At 36.5% G+C, this 15129-nt stretch overlaps 1 protein-coding gene across 2 annotated transcripts in view; it reads right to left on the bottom strand.

Annotated features, from left to right (window-relative positions):
* PHF14 (PHD finger protein 14) overlaps positions 1–13962 on the bottom strand; it is a 151531-nt gene extending 137569 nt beyond the window's left edge. For both annotated transcript variants that reach the window (XM_042888710.1, XM_042888709.1), the window contains exons 1-3: positions 13880–13962; positions 13388–13498; positions 4190–4836 (exon numbers count right to left, since the gene is read on the bottom strand). In XM_042888710.1, the coding sequence (XP_042744644.1) occupies positions 4190–4836; positions 13388–13498; position 13880 (759 nt within the window). In that variant the 5' untranslated portion in view covers positions 13881–13962. The remainder of the gene's footprint in view (positions 1–4189; positions 4837–13387; positions 13499–13879) is intronic.
* Positions 13963–15129: the final 1167 nt, after the last annotated feature.

Here is a 15129-nt window from a genome sequence, read left to right on the forward strand (position 1 = left end):
GAAGATTCCCTTTCTTGGAAAAAAAAACAACAAAAACAGACAAAAAACCAACAACCTTCCTGTATTGTTGTATTAAAACTTGAAAAAAAAAGAGCTAACAAAAGCCTGATGAGTCTTCACATAAATGAAGTGTAATAACTTACTGACTCAGTTGTTTTATTTTGTTACATGCAAATGTATATGGCTCTATGCAAAACTGTGTGATATATTAAAACAATTCATTTTCTTTTATAGGATATGCAAGGAAGTCCAATGCTCATTTTTGCAACCTTCAATGTGTATTACACTACTCAGAGAATTCCCTTTTAAAAAGGAGTTTCTTTAAGGAAACAAAGCAGTACCTCACAAACCAAATAAAGTTGGATGTGAATTTCCATTGTTTCCATAAACACCATGACCTCAGCTTCTTATTATTTCAGTGAGGTATACTGACTGTCTCTTACACAAAAGTTTCATAACTTATATAAATTCTCTTCTTTCCTATACTAAAAGCAAACAGAGTTTGGACTATCTTCGCTGGTGATATGAAGGCTTACAGGGACTAGACACACAGCTGAAAGAAAAAAAGTAGGAAAAAGAAGAAATTAAGACTTTCAGAGCAGAGGCTGATAGTTCAGGGCTAAATGGCATCCATTCAACACACTAAAGGCCTGAGAATATTACAAGAGTGCTGCAGTGTATTAAATAGGTGAAAAAAAATTAAGGTGGAAAGTTGCCTTTCAAACTTTTTTTTTCCTCTTTCCACTCCATTCCCCTCATTAATGAATAATAATAAAAAAAAAAACCACACAGTACCAATACAGCGCTTCCATATCCAAAGCAGATAAAAATTATTATGAATGGTAAGTGAAACAGATATTCCTTCTCAAAGATCCTAAATTCTTTCACCGGTCTATGCAATTATTATTCTATGGTAGTCTGTCAATCTGATACAGTCTCTGCTCTGCTCAAAGTTTTCAGTGAATCGCTGATAAAGCCTTTTTGTACTTCAGGTTTATCCAGAGCAGGTATTTGGAGGGTGGCAGGGATACCTTTGTTTTTTCTAGCCAATTTCAACTGGCTTATTCCAAATAGAAGTGGCTTGTTAGAAAGCTGTAGAAAATTGCAAAGATACTTCTAGTTTTGGAATCTCCTATCTATATTCTCTGAAGAAAAGAAAGATGGCCTACAAAATACAAACTAAAAAATTCCACCTCATCAAGTGGTAAAATAAAAAATAAAAAAAAAATGAAAGACAACATAATTGTTCATAAGATCATGCTCTTCCCCTAATAAATACAGGCTGACTAAGCATTTCTTCCATCTTCCTTTTAAGAGGAAACTCTGAAGTACTTTGAGTCAAGCAAGAAATTTGCACGTATTTGTCAAAAATATTGTGTCACACCATCACACATAATATACGCAGTTCAAATAGGAGATACTCCCTAACTTTGGCAGATTAACGTTTCAGTACCACCAGCTTGTTGGAAGCATCTCACATGCCTACAGAAACCAGTTTCTTCTGACTATACTTTCAACTTAAATTATTACTTGGCTTCATTAACATAAACTTAAAATTAATTTGCAATCTCTGCTGCCACGGAAGTCCAAAGTCTAGTAACTAAAAAAAAAAAAAAAAAATACAGTAAATGCACAGATCTGCACTGTAAAAAAAAAAAAAAACACATACGCAAACATGAGCAAGACAAAAAGGTGATGGAAGGTCGGATCTAGAGTTAGGATTCACAGCTATCTTGATCTGCATTATGTGAAGAAAGCCAACAGGTCAAATGCAGACAAGAATAACATTGTTTTTCATGCAGACGGACACGGACTTGGAGAAAAAGGCAGGAACTTCTCAAACAACTCCTGTTCCCTATCCAAGTGAGAATAAGGACTTCATTCAAGCTATATGCCTACCTATTTATAAACTTAATGAGATCTTAAAAAACAGTAATTATCACAATCACCTCACTAGGAATAAGAGAATCCCATGAAGTGGTAGCAATTTATAAAAAACATGAAAGTATCATTTCTCTAATGATGCTTGACCTTGCAAAAGAAAGCTATGTTTGTCTGCCTCTGCTCAATACAGTACAAAAGCACATAGCATTTCACTACAGCACAGGTTAGAAGACTCTCTATCCACGCCTCAAAATATTTTAAGTGCAGAAAAATAAAATAAAAACTGCACACCAATAAAAAAAGGAACTGGGCCACAAAGAATTTAAGAATGCATACTAAGGCCTAGAATATATACAATGTATACTACAATATTCAGAGTTAACTACCTGAACAATCTCCCATGCAGTAATTATGCCTTAAGACATCTGTTTTTCTAAGAACTTAGCTTCTGCAACGTAATGAGATTTTGCAATGCAGCTTTTTTTTTTTCCCCACAGTACTGGCTGTTAAAAATAGAGTTGAATATTAATCTAAAAATGAGTTCTAGAATCCAGTGTATAGACACTGTTGAAAGACTCTTAGCTAAAAGATCTGTTCACAAACAGCATTCAGCTTCACAGTTACAGAATTCTAACGCGAACTGCAAAATGTCAAATTCTGATTTTTATCTTTTGATTGATGTCTTAAATTCAAGGAGGAATATATGCATATTAAGAAGGTTCCCAAAAGATGCATTTTAAGAGTGCTCTGAGTCTCTGAAGTAGGCTTCTTTTTCCAAGTCAATGGAAGTTTAGGACATCTTGAAGAATATATCCCTAACAATCTAAGATTTCATTTCCATTCTGATATGGGAAACAACACTGGAAGGAAATAACCCATCTCCCAATGATGACCTGGTTCTCATCATTGATACTGGCAAAGCCCTTTCAGCTCCTGAGCAAAGACAGTACAGGTAACAACACAAGAATTGTGTTGTACAGAGCTTGATAATGAAAGATAAACAGTAGCCTGATCAGGATAGAAAGACCTTTATATCTGCCAAAGTGAAACCATTTCACAGGCTAGCTTAGATGTGTAATGAAAGTCTGCAGACTGTAAATGGCATACAAGTTTAAAAATAATAAGAACATTCTCTTATTGCTATTACTTATTACTACTCCAAGCAGCATCTAATATAGTAAACAACATTTCTAAGCATCACCATTTATTTATAAGTACATAGCTACAGAGAATTAAAAAAAAAAAAAACAAAAAACTAGAACTATGCATTTTTAAACAATTATTTGATTATCTCTTGTTATTAAAACTGCATATCTGGCTTGCAATTATACATACGTATATAAGTATGTACATCAAAATCTTGAACAGAGACCACTGATTCCTCCAATTATTTTGCTTAGTCTTCATTAAAATAAAGTCTAAATGAAGCAGCAATACTTTAAATTGTTATACCCTATAATTTAGCAAATGTTTCATTTACGCTGCAATTGTTTCCTGAAAATAGAATGTAGATTTTACAATAACTTTTTTTTTTTTTTTTAAACTCTGTTTACGATTTTGCTACTGGAGGAGAAGTCAGCCATCCTGACAACCTACTATCTTTTAATCCTTCCATGGACTCAACCTCTAAGGCAACTGTAACTGTATTGGAAAAGAAAGTTTCATTATTAGACACTTACCATAATATTGTCAGATTCCACAAATAGAAAATAGTTACTGTAATGATTAAGCGCACAAATGCTTCTTAGCACCGTAGGGAATTACTTCACTTGTATGCATTATATGTAAAACCAACATAAATTGTCATGATTGTCCTTAGATTTTAAACCCAACTGTGTATATTTACTTACTTAGAATTCTAGCATTCAGATTTTGATGCCTGTGACAAAGAAGGGCTGGGATACAGAATAACCTATTATTTAGCTATTATGAGAATGTGATGTTTCTAATTTTTATAACATTATAGATGTGCTACATCTAACCTACAACTAACCTAAATATTCTGCTCTTACATGCTGATTTGCAGACCAGAGCTTGTATTTGCTTCAGAATTAATTCAATTGCCCTTCCCATTAAAGCCAAGAGAAGTCTGTCTATTGACTTTAGTGGCAATGGATCGGCCAAATGGTCCAAGCAAGTTTATTTAATAAGCAGTGAGTGCTTATTTAGCCCAATTTTGCTGCTTTGTTTATTCCTCTAAACACAATGCCAGCCAATCAGTTTTAACTTTTCAAATTAACAGAACAGCACTGGAGAGTAGTTTCCATTTCTCAAGAGATATATTATAGAAAGTTGGTTGCACTACCTCATTACTCTTGCTTTGTGAAAGAGCCAGGCTATCATTTGTCAGTTCCTCATCATCTGCATTATTTCTGTTAAGAACTTTACTCTTCTTCTTCTTGGATCCTCCATCACTAGCTGTGCTGCTATTATCTTCTTCGTTACCTTCCTCATCATTGTCATCCTCATCACTTCCACTCCCATCATCTTCATCATCCTCATTATCTCCATCACTCCCTTCTTTTCGCAGTGCATTTTTCCCTTTTTTCTTCTCAGGAGTAGGCCGCCAGTCGTTGTCATCTTCACTATCATAATCATCCATATCATTTAGTTCTTCCATTGACACAAAATCCAGTAATGGCCGGTTCCTGCGCAAATTCCATTTTTTTGGTTCACTTGCTTGTTCATCAGCCACAGGATCAGTTTCAGCTGCTTTCTCTTTTTCTTTCTTCTTTTTCGGCTTCTCTTCTTCATCTTCTTGCTCTTTCTTTTCAGTCTTAATTATCTCTTTGTCTGCTGTTGGCACTTCTTCAGCAGAGCTCTTTGGCTGTTGCTCTTCTACTTTCTCTTCTGCTGGTTCCTCCTCCAAGATATTTTCTTCTGATTCAGTACAGGAACCTTCTCCACTGTCCTTTGATGCATCTTCACTTCCATGACCACTTCCTTCAGAATCTGTTGAGTATATGAAAATTTAAAAAGAAGTTCCAAAACAAATGTACCCCCAAAAATAAAGTCTGTTGAAGCAAGTTGTTAAACAAAAGAATGATGCACGTTCCTCCCTAATAAGGAAATCCACGTTTATTTTTTTTTTTTTCCAATTTGTCTCCAAATACTGCTATTTCAAGTGCTATGTTGAGAATCTGTTAAAACATCAGTGCATTTTTAAACGGCAAAAAAAAGATGGTAAAATTTATTAATGAACATTAAATGTTCATTTGAACTGCAGCTATTATTAATATTAACAATAAGTAAAGCGTCATTTTAATAAAACAGTATTAAATTTTTAATTTTTGGAGATGCTTTCTAAGTTTAAAAAAATGTATTTAAAAAAAAAAAAGAATGTAGCTAATCCTATAAATTCATTTCTGTTATGGGTTTATTTTTATGGTTTGGGGTTTCCTTCAACATTAGTTACAAGCTGTATATGAACTATGCTTCATTCAGCATTAAGTCTGCACAACAGCACTAAATTCTAGCTTTAGATAACCCACATGATATTTTTCTGAGTGCATTAATTAACACAAGTCAGTTTGCACATGATCAAGGAACAAAAAAAAAACATATGTTAAAAAAAAAAATTGCAAAAATAAAGGCATCTGTAGTATAAATTACACAAGAATTATTGAAAAAGATGACAAGCGAACTTGTTAATTTTTACAAAGATCATCCTCCTTGACTTGTCTTCCATCTTATATCTTCCCACTGTTTTTCACTTACAGTATTTGTTTTAATGAAAAAAAAAAAAAAACCAAGAGAAGATTTTTTTAAAAAATTAAGTATAAAGTTGCTTGATCCAATGTATGAATCAACTGCCCAACAGCTACATTTTTCAGTTTGTTCAGAGCCTTCATCAACTCCTTGTAGCACTGTCAGATTTTATTAAATAGATAGAGAGAAGAAACGTTTCGGTACGTGAATTAAACAAATATATATATATATTTATTCACTTTACTTACCGCACACAAATATGACACTGATTTGATCACCTTACAAAGAGAGAATTTCTGTGCTTAACCACCTCTTTATAAAGCCAAATAAAGAAACATTGGAGGCCAACATACTTCTTAAGGCACGTACATTTTGAGAATATGCTGCACACTTCACACATGCCACATATTCCCACCCACAGAATATGACTGACCGGTTATTCACCTGTTACATGAATATATTGGTCAATTTTGGTTTTGTGGGTATACCCATATGTGGAAGCAGAAAGAATCTGATAAGGGGATCATATAATTATCAACTATTATGAGAAAGTACATCGGTGCTACCACTACTGATCAGAACGCTACTGCTACCAGGTGAACAACAGGCCCCTTACAAGCTGATAAAAAAGGAAGTTTTATTAAAGTCTTTTACTCAAAGAGTAATTTAGTAATGCCCGCCCCTCCCCTACCAGCCTTAATAATGGTACCTGAAGTAGAAGCATAACTAACTCAAATTTTGAAATAGTGAAATACTTTCTAGGCAAGAAAAGCAATATTAACTGAAATGCAGTACAGGAAATAATTCTTACATTATAGTAGCTTTCTTTGGATTCCTATTTGCCAGATCTCATGACCACTCTAAAGGTAAGTTAAAGTTAGAGTATTCCACTAGGCATTTATGCTACAGATTAAATGCCAGATGGATGTTTGATACCAAATTTTTGTATTACAGGCTTCTACTGACAATGTGTCAAAGCAGTATGGAGCTTGCAACGTTACAATTATTTTCACAAGCTCTTATTACCTTATAATACGTACACGCATATATTATATCAATATTGTATCAAAACAGTAATTTAAGATTTCTGGACACTTTGTGTGGTTGCATTTCTGAACAGGCTTAGATTTCTTGGGAATTTAAGCTTCCACTTCATTTTTGGGTGGAATTTTTGTTTGAGAATTATTTCCTTTGTAATAACATCCAATTGACCAACAGTGAATTTTGTACATCCATACTGCTGCACTAAGAATACTCTCTAACTGCTATATGCCATACAAACAGTATAAAGCAGAGAACAAATAAACTTAAGTTTCATTCACTTCTCACCTTCAAATTCTCTCTTTTGACTGCATGTTACATTTTGTATTTTCTATCTGCATGCATGCACGTACCAGAGATACCTATACTAAAGGATATCTCTATTTGAATGCATCCACTGTGATAGGTATTTCTCTAAAAAGAACGGTTCTGTGATAACAGCTATTTTTGCAGCAGTTCTTCTGTCAGATGCACTTTCAGTTAGAAAAAGACTGTAGCATACAATTTTCTCCTTGAAAGAAATTCTTAAAGAATGGCTCTTTCAAATCGGCAACCACATTATGTCATCTCCTATGGAAAAGAGTCAAGCTACTCTCAGTAAAAGGTTGGGCCAGATACACTGTCAAATAGTGAAGAATACAGAGTTCTGCTGAGAACAAATATTAGAGATAATGGTATATTTACTTCTGTACAAATTGTAGCTTTAACTGCTGAGCACAGGAGCAGGTGGCACTCACACCCTGAAGCAGTAACTGAGAAATTCTCCAGTATATAATCTCCATTATGCACCAGAATTAACATCAGAAAAAGTATAATGAAGGTAAACAAAGGTAAACAAAAGCAGCTCCACAACACCAGTATTCAAACACATGCTGCGCTCAAGACTTCAGAGGAAAGATACTACAGTATCTTTCAGCAGTTACAAACAGTTACTATAGTTACAAACTACAGTATCTTACAGCAGTTTAAAAACAAACACCAGGATTTTTGTAGGTCCATTTTGCAGGCAACTGAACACTACCCATTCTAAGAAAATCCATACATACTTGAGAGTGTGTGCTACACTACTGAAATAGAAGGCTACTCACTCAGAGAAGACAGGTTGATTCTTCAGTGTAGTGTTAAGCTTATCAAACAGCTCTGTAAAAAGCAGTTTGAAGGATAAGCTAGCTAGAAGACATCATAGACTCAATTTTGGTCTTGCCTCTTACACTGGCAAAGCCTAACCAATTTCAGATAATAGAAAAGAAGCATCTGGCATTTTTTTTTTTTTTTTTTTTTTTTTCTTTTTTTGTCATCTAGCATATCTAGCAGTATGCTTCAGACCATCCCCTTTATGAAGACAGTAACAAAACAGCAACAAAAACAACAAAAGGGCTACAGGAGAGGTTCATTTCTTTGGAGGTAAAAACAGTTGAATTACTGTAACTATGATCAGTAACCTAGTAACTTTTTCTCCCAGTCACAAGGTGAACAACAAATCCTTTACATGAAGTTGAGAAATTACCTAGATATCTCTGCTAGAATCACACTTTACAACACCTACAAGCCCACAGTCAAGCTGCTCACATGTGCTATATCAGGCACGGGTAAAAGCAGCTGTATTTCCAAAATACATGAACTAGAAACTAAAATTAATATTGAAGATTCCAAAATACCTTAAAGAAACATTTAAACTAATGACAAAACTCTAATATTAATAATGCAATGTAAGAAGTCAAGGAAAACCAGACCATACATGAAAATTTAAATGAACTTTTGAATTGCCATAGGCAGTGTTACGTAACTGGTAAACTCTTGACCACAGTTATCTATTAGAATTAAATCATACAGCTTCACTGTGCTCAAACTGATAACCCAAAGCTATAGTGAAAGCAGCAATGGAAGTGACTTAACACTTCATTTTGAACATAAACCTAGATTCTCTTTTTCGACGTTATGACACTGGCTTTTTTAAACTATTGCGCAAAAGATGAAGGTAGAGTTACTTTAAATATTTAAACCCAGGTAGGCAATTGGCAATTCAATACTGTAATGCTAGCAATTAAAAAATTGGAACCATCTGAACAAACATAGTAAACATAAAGAACAAAAATCACAACCAATTAAGATACTACTGTTCTGAGGTGGGAAGTTTATTTCTGAAAGAAGAGATGAAAAAAAGTCTCTAACCACCATGGAGGCTGGAAGTCCAGGAAATGAAAACAATTACCCACTGTTACAATCATTTCAGAAGATGTATTTATTTAATAGAAAGAAAAAGAAGGAAAAAAAAAAAAGGAGAAACAAAGGTTTTTAATAAGTAGTTTTCTCACTTCTACACTAGCAGCAGTGATATCACAGCATCTTCACAGATATCTATTCAAATCTTAAAAGCACTCAAAACTTCAAGCTAACTTTGAGTCCATAGGCACTGCCTCAACTGCCTCAGACTTCTGCAAGACAGATGGAATCAGTTACCCAACCTCTTGAATTCACTTGACATTTCCCAGTTTCAGGCTTAGTCTTTGAACTTTGAACTGTCTTTTGAACTCATTTAGATGAAGTATTATATGCCCCATGACTTCTCTCAGCAAACTTTCACTGCTAAATATTCCATAATATTCCATACAGTTGGATTCCTAGGAGTTTGACCTCTTGAAAGAGGGACATGATAAATGGAGACTAAGTCGCTGAGGCACTGCCACAAGTACATGGCTGACAATTGAAACATCGTATCTTCCTTGAGAAGTGGACACACTGTAAACAGTCCATCCCACTGAGTTACTGAAGCTCAGAAGCTAAGCAGCACAAAATAGGCAAGACAGGCATACATACACACACAAAAAAGGGGAGATGCAAGAGAAAGTAAATTAGAAGTATTAAATAGCTAAGTAGGAGACCATGAATTCAAATTTGCATTCTGTCTTAATGAACAAGTACAAGGTTTTGTACGAGCAATGGTTTTGTAACCATTACTGCAAAGATAAGACACAAAAGTCACAGCAGGAGGAAACAAAGAAAAACAATGTTACTTCATCATAAAACCCTTAAGTTACCAGAATGAAAGCCATGATGACTGTCAGGACACACAAAGAATAACAGGAGCCTCAGCACTTCCAAAGAAAACACCAGATCAAAACACCAGTCAGTCACTCCAAAATACCCTTGATTGGTAGACAGCTATATGTAGTATAGCATATAGCTATTGTATATAGCTAACACAAAGTTAAGTCTTCAAATTCAATTACAATAACTAATATTGTGCAATTACTTGGAAAAAAAAAAATGCAGCAGAGCTGATCACTAAGTAAATTATCTTGTCCTCTCTGTCTGGGAAAACATTCCCCAAGTCCACTCTCAAAAACAAAACTCTTTAGTTTCTTCATCTGTATTTCAGTTGTGTTTATCACAACTGCAATTTGATGCTCTGCAAACCTTTTTATATGACAACATCCTGCACAGGAAAGAAACAATGGAAGAGGAAACAAATTATATAAAGACAGAGAAATCAAAAGTTGCAAATACAAGTGTTTCAGAACACCTAATAGATGCATTTATATAAATCATCACATGATTTAAACAGAGCTCCTATCGACCTCAATGAGAATAACAGTACATGGTATTTCTGCAAGTCAGTCTTTATGCTCAACACAAAAGAAAAAATCCCAAACATTTATAAAATGCCCCTAAAAATGAAAGTCCAGGGGACTTTTAGCAGAAGTAATGACTGAATTCAGCTCCTTAAGGCTGAATTCAACTACACTTTTCTTAGTTACACTGAAAAAGAGATTCAGTCCTTAAATTCACGTATTGTGCTTGTTCAAGGAACAACTTTAGAAGCAATTAATGAAGAAACAATGAAAGAGGAGCTAGGAAAAAAAATAATTACTTAGCATTAAAATAATACAAAGCCAACAGGCCTGAAATTATTTCTATTAAATAATTTGACAATAACATAACAGCGCCTAAAATCAATTCCTTTAAACTGATGTTATAATTTTTCTTCGGAATAGAAAAGTCAATAATTGCTGTTAGTGTAACATAAACCCATAAGAAAATAACACAGTAAGTAAATGGCATATTTCCTACTGAAAGTTTTGCAATGAAAATGGATGCTAGGCTATTAAATATACTTCCTGTAATGAAAGAGTCACTGAGACATCAAGATTCTGAATACAAAATTCAGCAGTTATAATTCCTTCCTATAAATACCAAACATCAACTTATCAAATCCTTACCGCATCACATATTCCCTGAAATCTGATAGAACATGCATAGAAATTTTAATGTTGAGGGTTCAGTCCTCCTAGACTTGCACATTATCATCTACTCCCACATATCACTTAAAATCCTTAAGCTCATACATATGGATGTAACAAAATCATCAGGGAGTAAACAACTTCAGAACAATTTTAATTCAGTGTTTAGATAGTCTAGATAGTCCTTGAACCTTTAGCTGTCAAATTTGCTTCTTTTTTAATTTAAAAATTGCTACTTATAGACATATTTATGACTCAAATAAAACATGCAATGCAGAGCAATAGAATTAACACAGATAAGGAATCTTTTTGAGCCATAAGTAGACTTAGTGGTCATTTACAATGTAGAAAGATCACCTGTGCCCCTATTTATTTAATCCCCTCTATAAGCAAATTGTGCAGTGAAATTCTGAACTCAAAGAACCACTAAATACTGTATGTATACAGACCATGACTTGCAACAGGCTGCACATGGAGCCCACTGAAAGAAGGAAAAGAGCAACAACCTTGACTCTAGAGGAGAACTACATACTATGCTTTGAAGACTAAATCCTGCAGACAGCAAAAGGAAAATACGTTGTCTATCAGTATCCTATCAACAGCAATCCAGAATTCGCCTGGTAGGTGAGTTTCTGTGTACACCATTTTTTTTCCCTACAAATATAGTATACATACATACCTACAAACTTTGATCAATTTTATTTATCTAAGTGCCTTTGTTTTAGTACGTCTTCCACTTACATGAAATGGATTAAGTACAAAGAAACGTAAGGGTATTTTATACCAGCCTCTTTTGAAATCATCACAGATGCCCTATTTCAAATATTTTGCAGCTATCCAAATGAACTGTACAACAACAACTTCTCATTCAGTTTAAGATACTATACATTTAATAACTTCCTACTCCTCCAAATCCTCACAAAGTTTTTTTTCCACACTAAAGATAATGTTTGAAGAAAAAAAAAAAAAAAGTGAAAAACATCCAACACTGTTGTTTCAAAAACATTTTCACTTAATGTTATGCAAAAGGAAGTTATATAAGATATTCAAACACAAAAGAGTAACCCATTGGGTTTTTCCAATTATACAGTTGAGTCCATTTAGTAGCTTTAAAAGAGATTCAAATTCCTCAAAATGCAACTGAAGTTGAACCACTCTGAGGTGGACACTGTTCCCCCTTGCACACATACATATTCTGAAAGTTGAAAAATCAACAACAAAATAGTCCTTTCCATCCATACAAAGTTGAGACCGAAAGCTTTCATTACTTTTAAGTAATGAATAACCGCTTTCTTATCAAATAATACGTTGCTCTGGATTGCATGTCCACGTTTCATATTGTATTTCTTTTTCCTTCAAACGCAGCCTACATTTCTAATGCAAAATGGAGAGATTTTATTTGGGACCTAAAGGAGGGATTAAAAAAAAAAATCCCAAAGCAGTATTATAGAAGCAAACAAGAAAAGCCTTCAAAACTTCACACAGAACTGGTACTGGTGAAATGACCACTGAGCTCTTCTCAAGTTCATTAATACACACGATCTTCATAGATGATTAAAAAAGAAAAAGACGTAATTACAAGGAGATGGGGAATATTTTTGCAAGATAAAGTCAGATGAAAACATAGATCAACGTCTCCAGTGCAGAATGAAGAAAGTACAGTTCTTTGGCAAGGTGTCATAATGCTTCCCTTATAGCTTAAATACACTGCTTTTCTTTGCCTGTTTCCCTGAGCATGACGTAAAACATCCACCATGCAGCTTTTAACAAACAGAGTCCTGCCCCTTTTCTCCCCCTCCTCTCTCTCTCCAGGAGAGCTCAATTTATTCAGCATCTTGTCTACTTTCAGTTTCTGTGGATGTTCATTCAGATTGAGGAATGCACAGCGAAGAGCACTACAAGAACACATCCCAAAGCAAGGACTTCTGGTATGAAATGCTTACATCTTTCTACACAACTATCACAGAAGACATCCTAAGTCTGTTGTAAAAAATATTAACAATAATAATATAGAATAAAAACTTGAAGAGATTATCTTTCTGTTTAAGATGTTCACTCAGAGTGGAATTACCCTTGAGAAGTCAGGCAGGTTCCTCAGTCCTCACCAAATTACTATCCAGACTTATTCAAAACAAAATGGCTTTACAGCAGTTACTCCAATACCAAAAGAAGCTAAAGTTTCCAAAGTTGTCTTTTGACTGAGGAAATAAAAAGCAACAGAAATAGCCATGACAATCAGCACAGAAACTGCTGAAATGCTTCTGCCAAAACTTATTTGATAACAGAGTTTTCCACTGTGAAAAATTTATGTTCAAAGGCAGCACTGTATGTTTTACTTGATCAGTTGTTTCCTATCTGCAGCATGGAATCTTCAGTTATGCAACTGAAGCCCTTCCAGCCCCACGTCCCAGCAGCTCACTAATACCACTCTATCTCCTGCGTGACATTAAACAAGCAACCCTAAAACAAAAATGAAGTAATTCTCAACAGAGGCGATGAGGAAATATATTTACCTGAAGCATCTCCAACTTTAAAATCACTGTCATCAGAGCTATCATAATCTAAAGCTTCCAGCAGGGAAGCCGCCAGAGGCTTCACTTGTCTCCTCTTCGAGCTGCGGTCCACTGCAGAAAGAAGCACAGTACTCCTATTAGACAGCACAATGAACACGCAGCGTGCTTAGACGTGCGGCGTTAACCCGACGGGGCAGCCCGCACACTAGTGCTGCCGGCACCGGCTTCACCGTGCCAGGGACGGGGGAACCACTCACACCCCGGGCACCGCGTATAGCCGGCACCGGCACCACCCCGGGCCCGGGCTGGCGAAGGGAGCCGCTTCCCTGCAGCACCTCCAGGCGTTCCGCCATCCAGCGCCGGAGATACGACACGGCAGGAGGACCCGACCCGCCCGACATCCCGGAGAGACGCTGGGCTGCCCCCGTCCCGCCGAGCGCCTCCGCGCTCTCCCCGGGGAAGGGGCGGTAGGAGCCGCTGAGAAGCACTTACTAAAGGCTACGCAGGTGAGCGGCGGCAACTGGGAACGTGTCCAGGCGGCGGCAGCGCGGCGCCGCCTCAGCCCCTCGGGCGCGGACCGCTGAGCCTCGGACCCCCTCCCCAGACAATGGGCACGGCGGCGGCACGACGGCGACCCGGATGCAGACCCTCGCCCGCCCGCCGCCGACCCAACAGCGCATGTGCGAAGGCGCTGCGGCTGCGCGTAGCGAGGTGAAGGCGAGGAGGAGGCGGGTGCTGCCCGTAGTCCGCCCGGTTGCAGCCAGGAGCTTCATCTCCGCGTCGGGGGGGCGGGGGCTCCGCGGGGCTGGGTGCGAGTCGAGTGGTCCGTCCGTCCGTCCGTCCGGACCGGCAGAGTCCTGTGCGCGTTTACGGTGACTTTCGAAATCCTGATGATTGGGAAGAGCATCTCAACAAAAATCACTAGGGTGTCCCTCGGTTCCCCCGTGTGGAAGATTGTTTTATTAAACAGCGGTGCTAAGTACCCAAAGAGTTTACGTGGTTAGTCTTCCTCCTTTGAATACACCATTCCTAACTCTGGTTCTATCACGCCTACCCAAATGCACTCTCTACCCAGGCAATCTGGTGTTCCCTTCAAAACTCTGATCACCTTCCTGTTTCCTTAAGGGTTGCATACGTCTTAGCTTTTCACACCTGGAATGTTTTATTATTATTATTATTATTATTATTATTATTATTTTGTTGTTATTATTATTATTATTATTATTATTTCCTGTTCATTGGTATCCCCATCCCACTTCACATATAATTTCAACCCTAATATGACAAGTAGAGGGACTTCATCTGTGGGCTCATACTGGAAATGTAGCCAGAACTGGCAGGATAACTCAGAAAGATTACAGGTAAAGGTGGAGAAAGAGTGGTGGAAGATCTTTCAATTCCTCTTAATGTGAAAGTTGAAGTAGATGTACATCAGAGAGTATAGATCTTCCAGGTTTTGAATCAGCTTGATTCAATACTAGCTTGTCATGCTAGTACTATTCCAGTTCTTACCTGCACATTCTCATTCATCAACAGAAAAAAAAGAACCAACACATCAATAAAAATACAAGTGTAAAGTACTTAATATTTATTCACTGTTTCCTCAAGCTTCTGTGCACTACAAAGATAGCACTTAGCAGCAAGTCCTTCTAATTCAATAATTATAACTATATAAAAAGTATAGCATAGAAAAAAGCTTAAAAACAAACAAACAAACAAAAAACAGTCTGTAATATTATTCT

The sequence above is a fragment of the Lagopus leucura genome, unplaced genomic scaffold (assembly GCF_019238085.1).
Source record: "Lagopus leucura isolate 7727_CA_CO unplaced genomic scaffold, USGS_WTPT01 Super-Scaffold_100157, whole genome shotgun sequence".
NCBI lineage: Eukaryota > Metazoa > Chordata > Aves > Galliformes > Phasianidae > Lagopus > Lagopus leucura.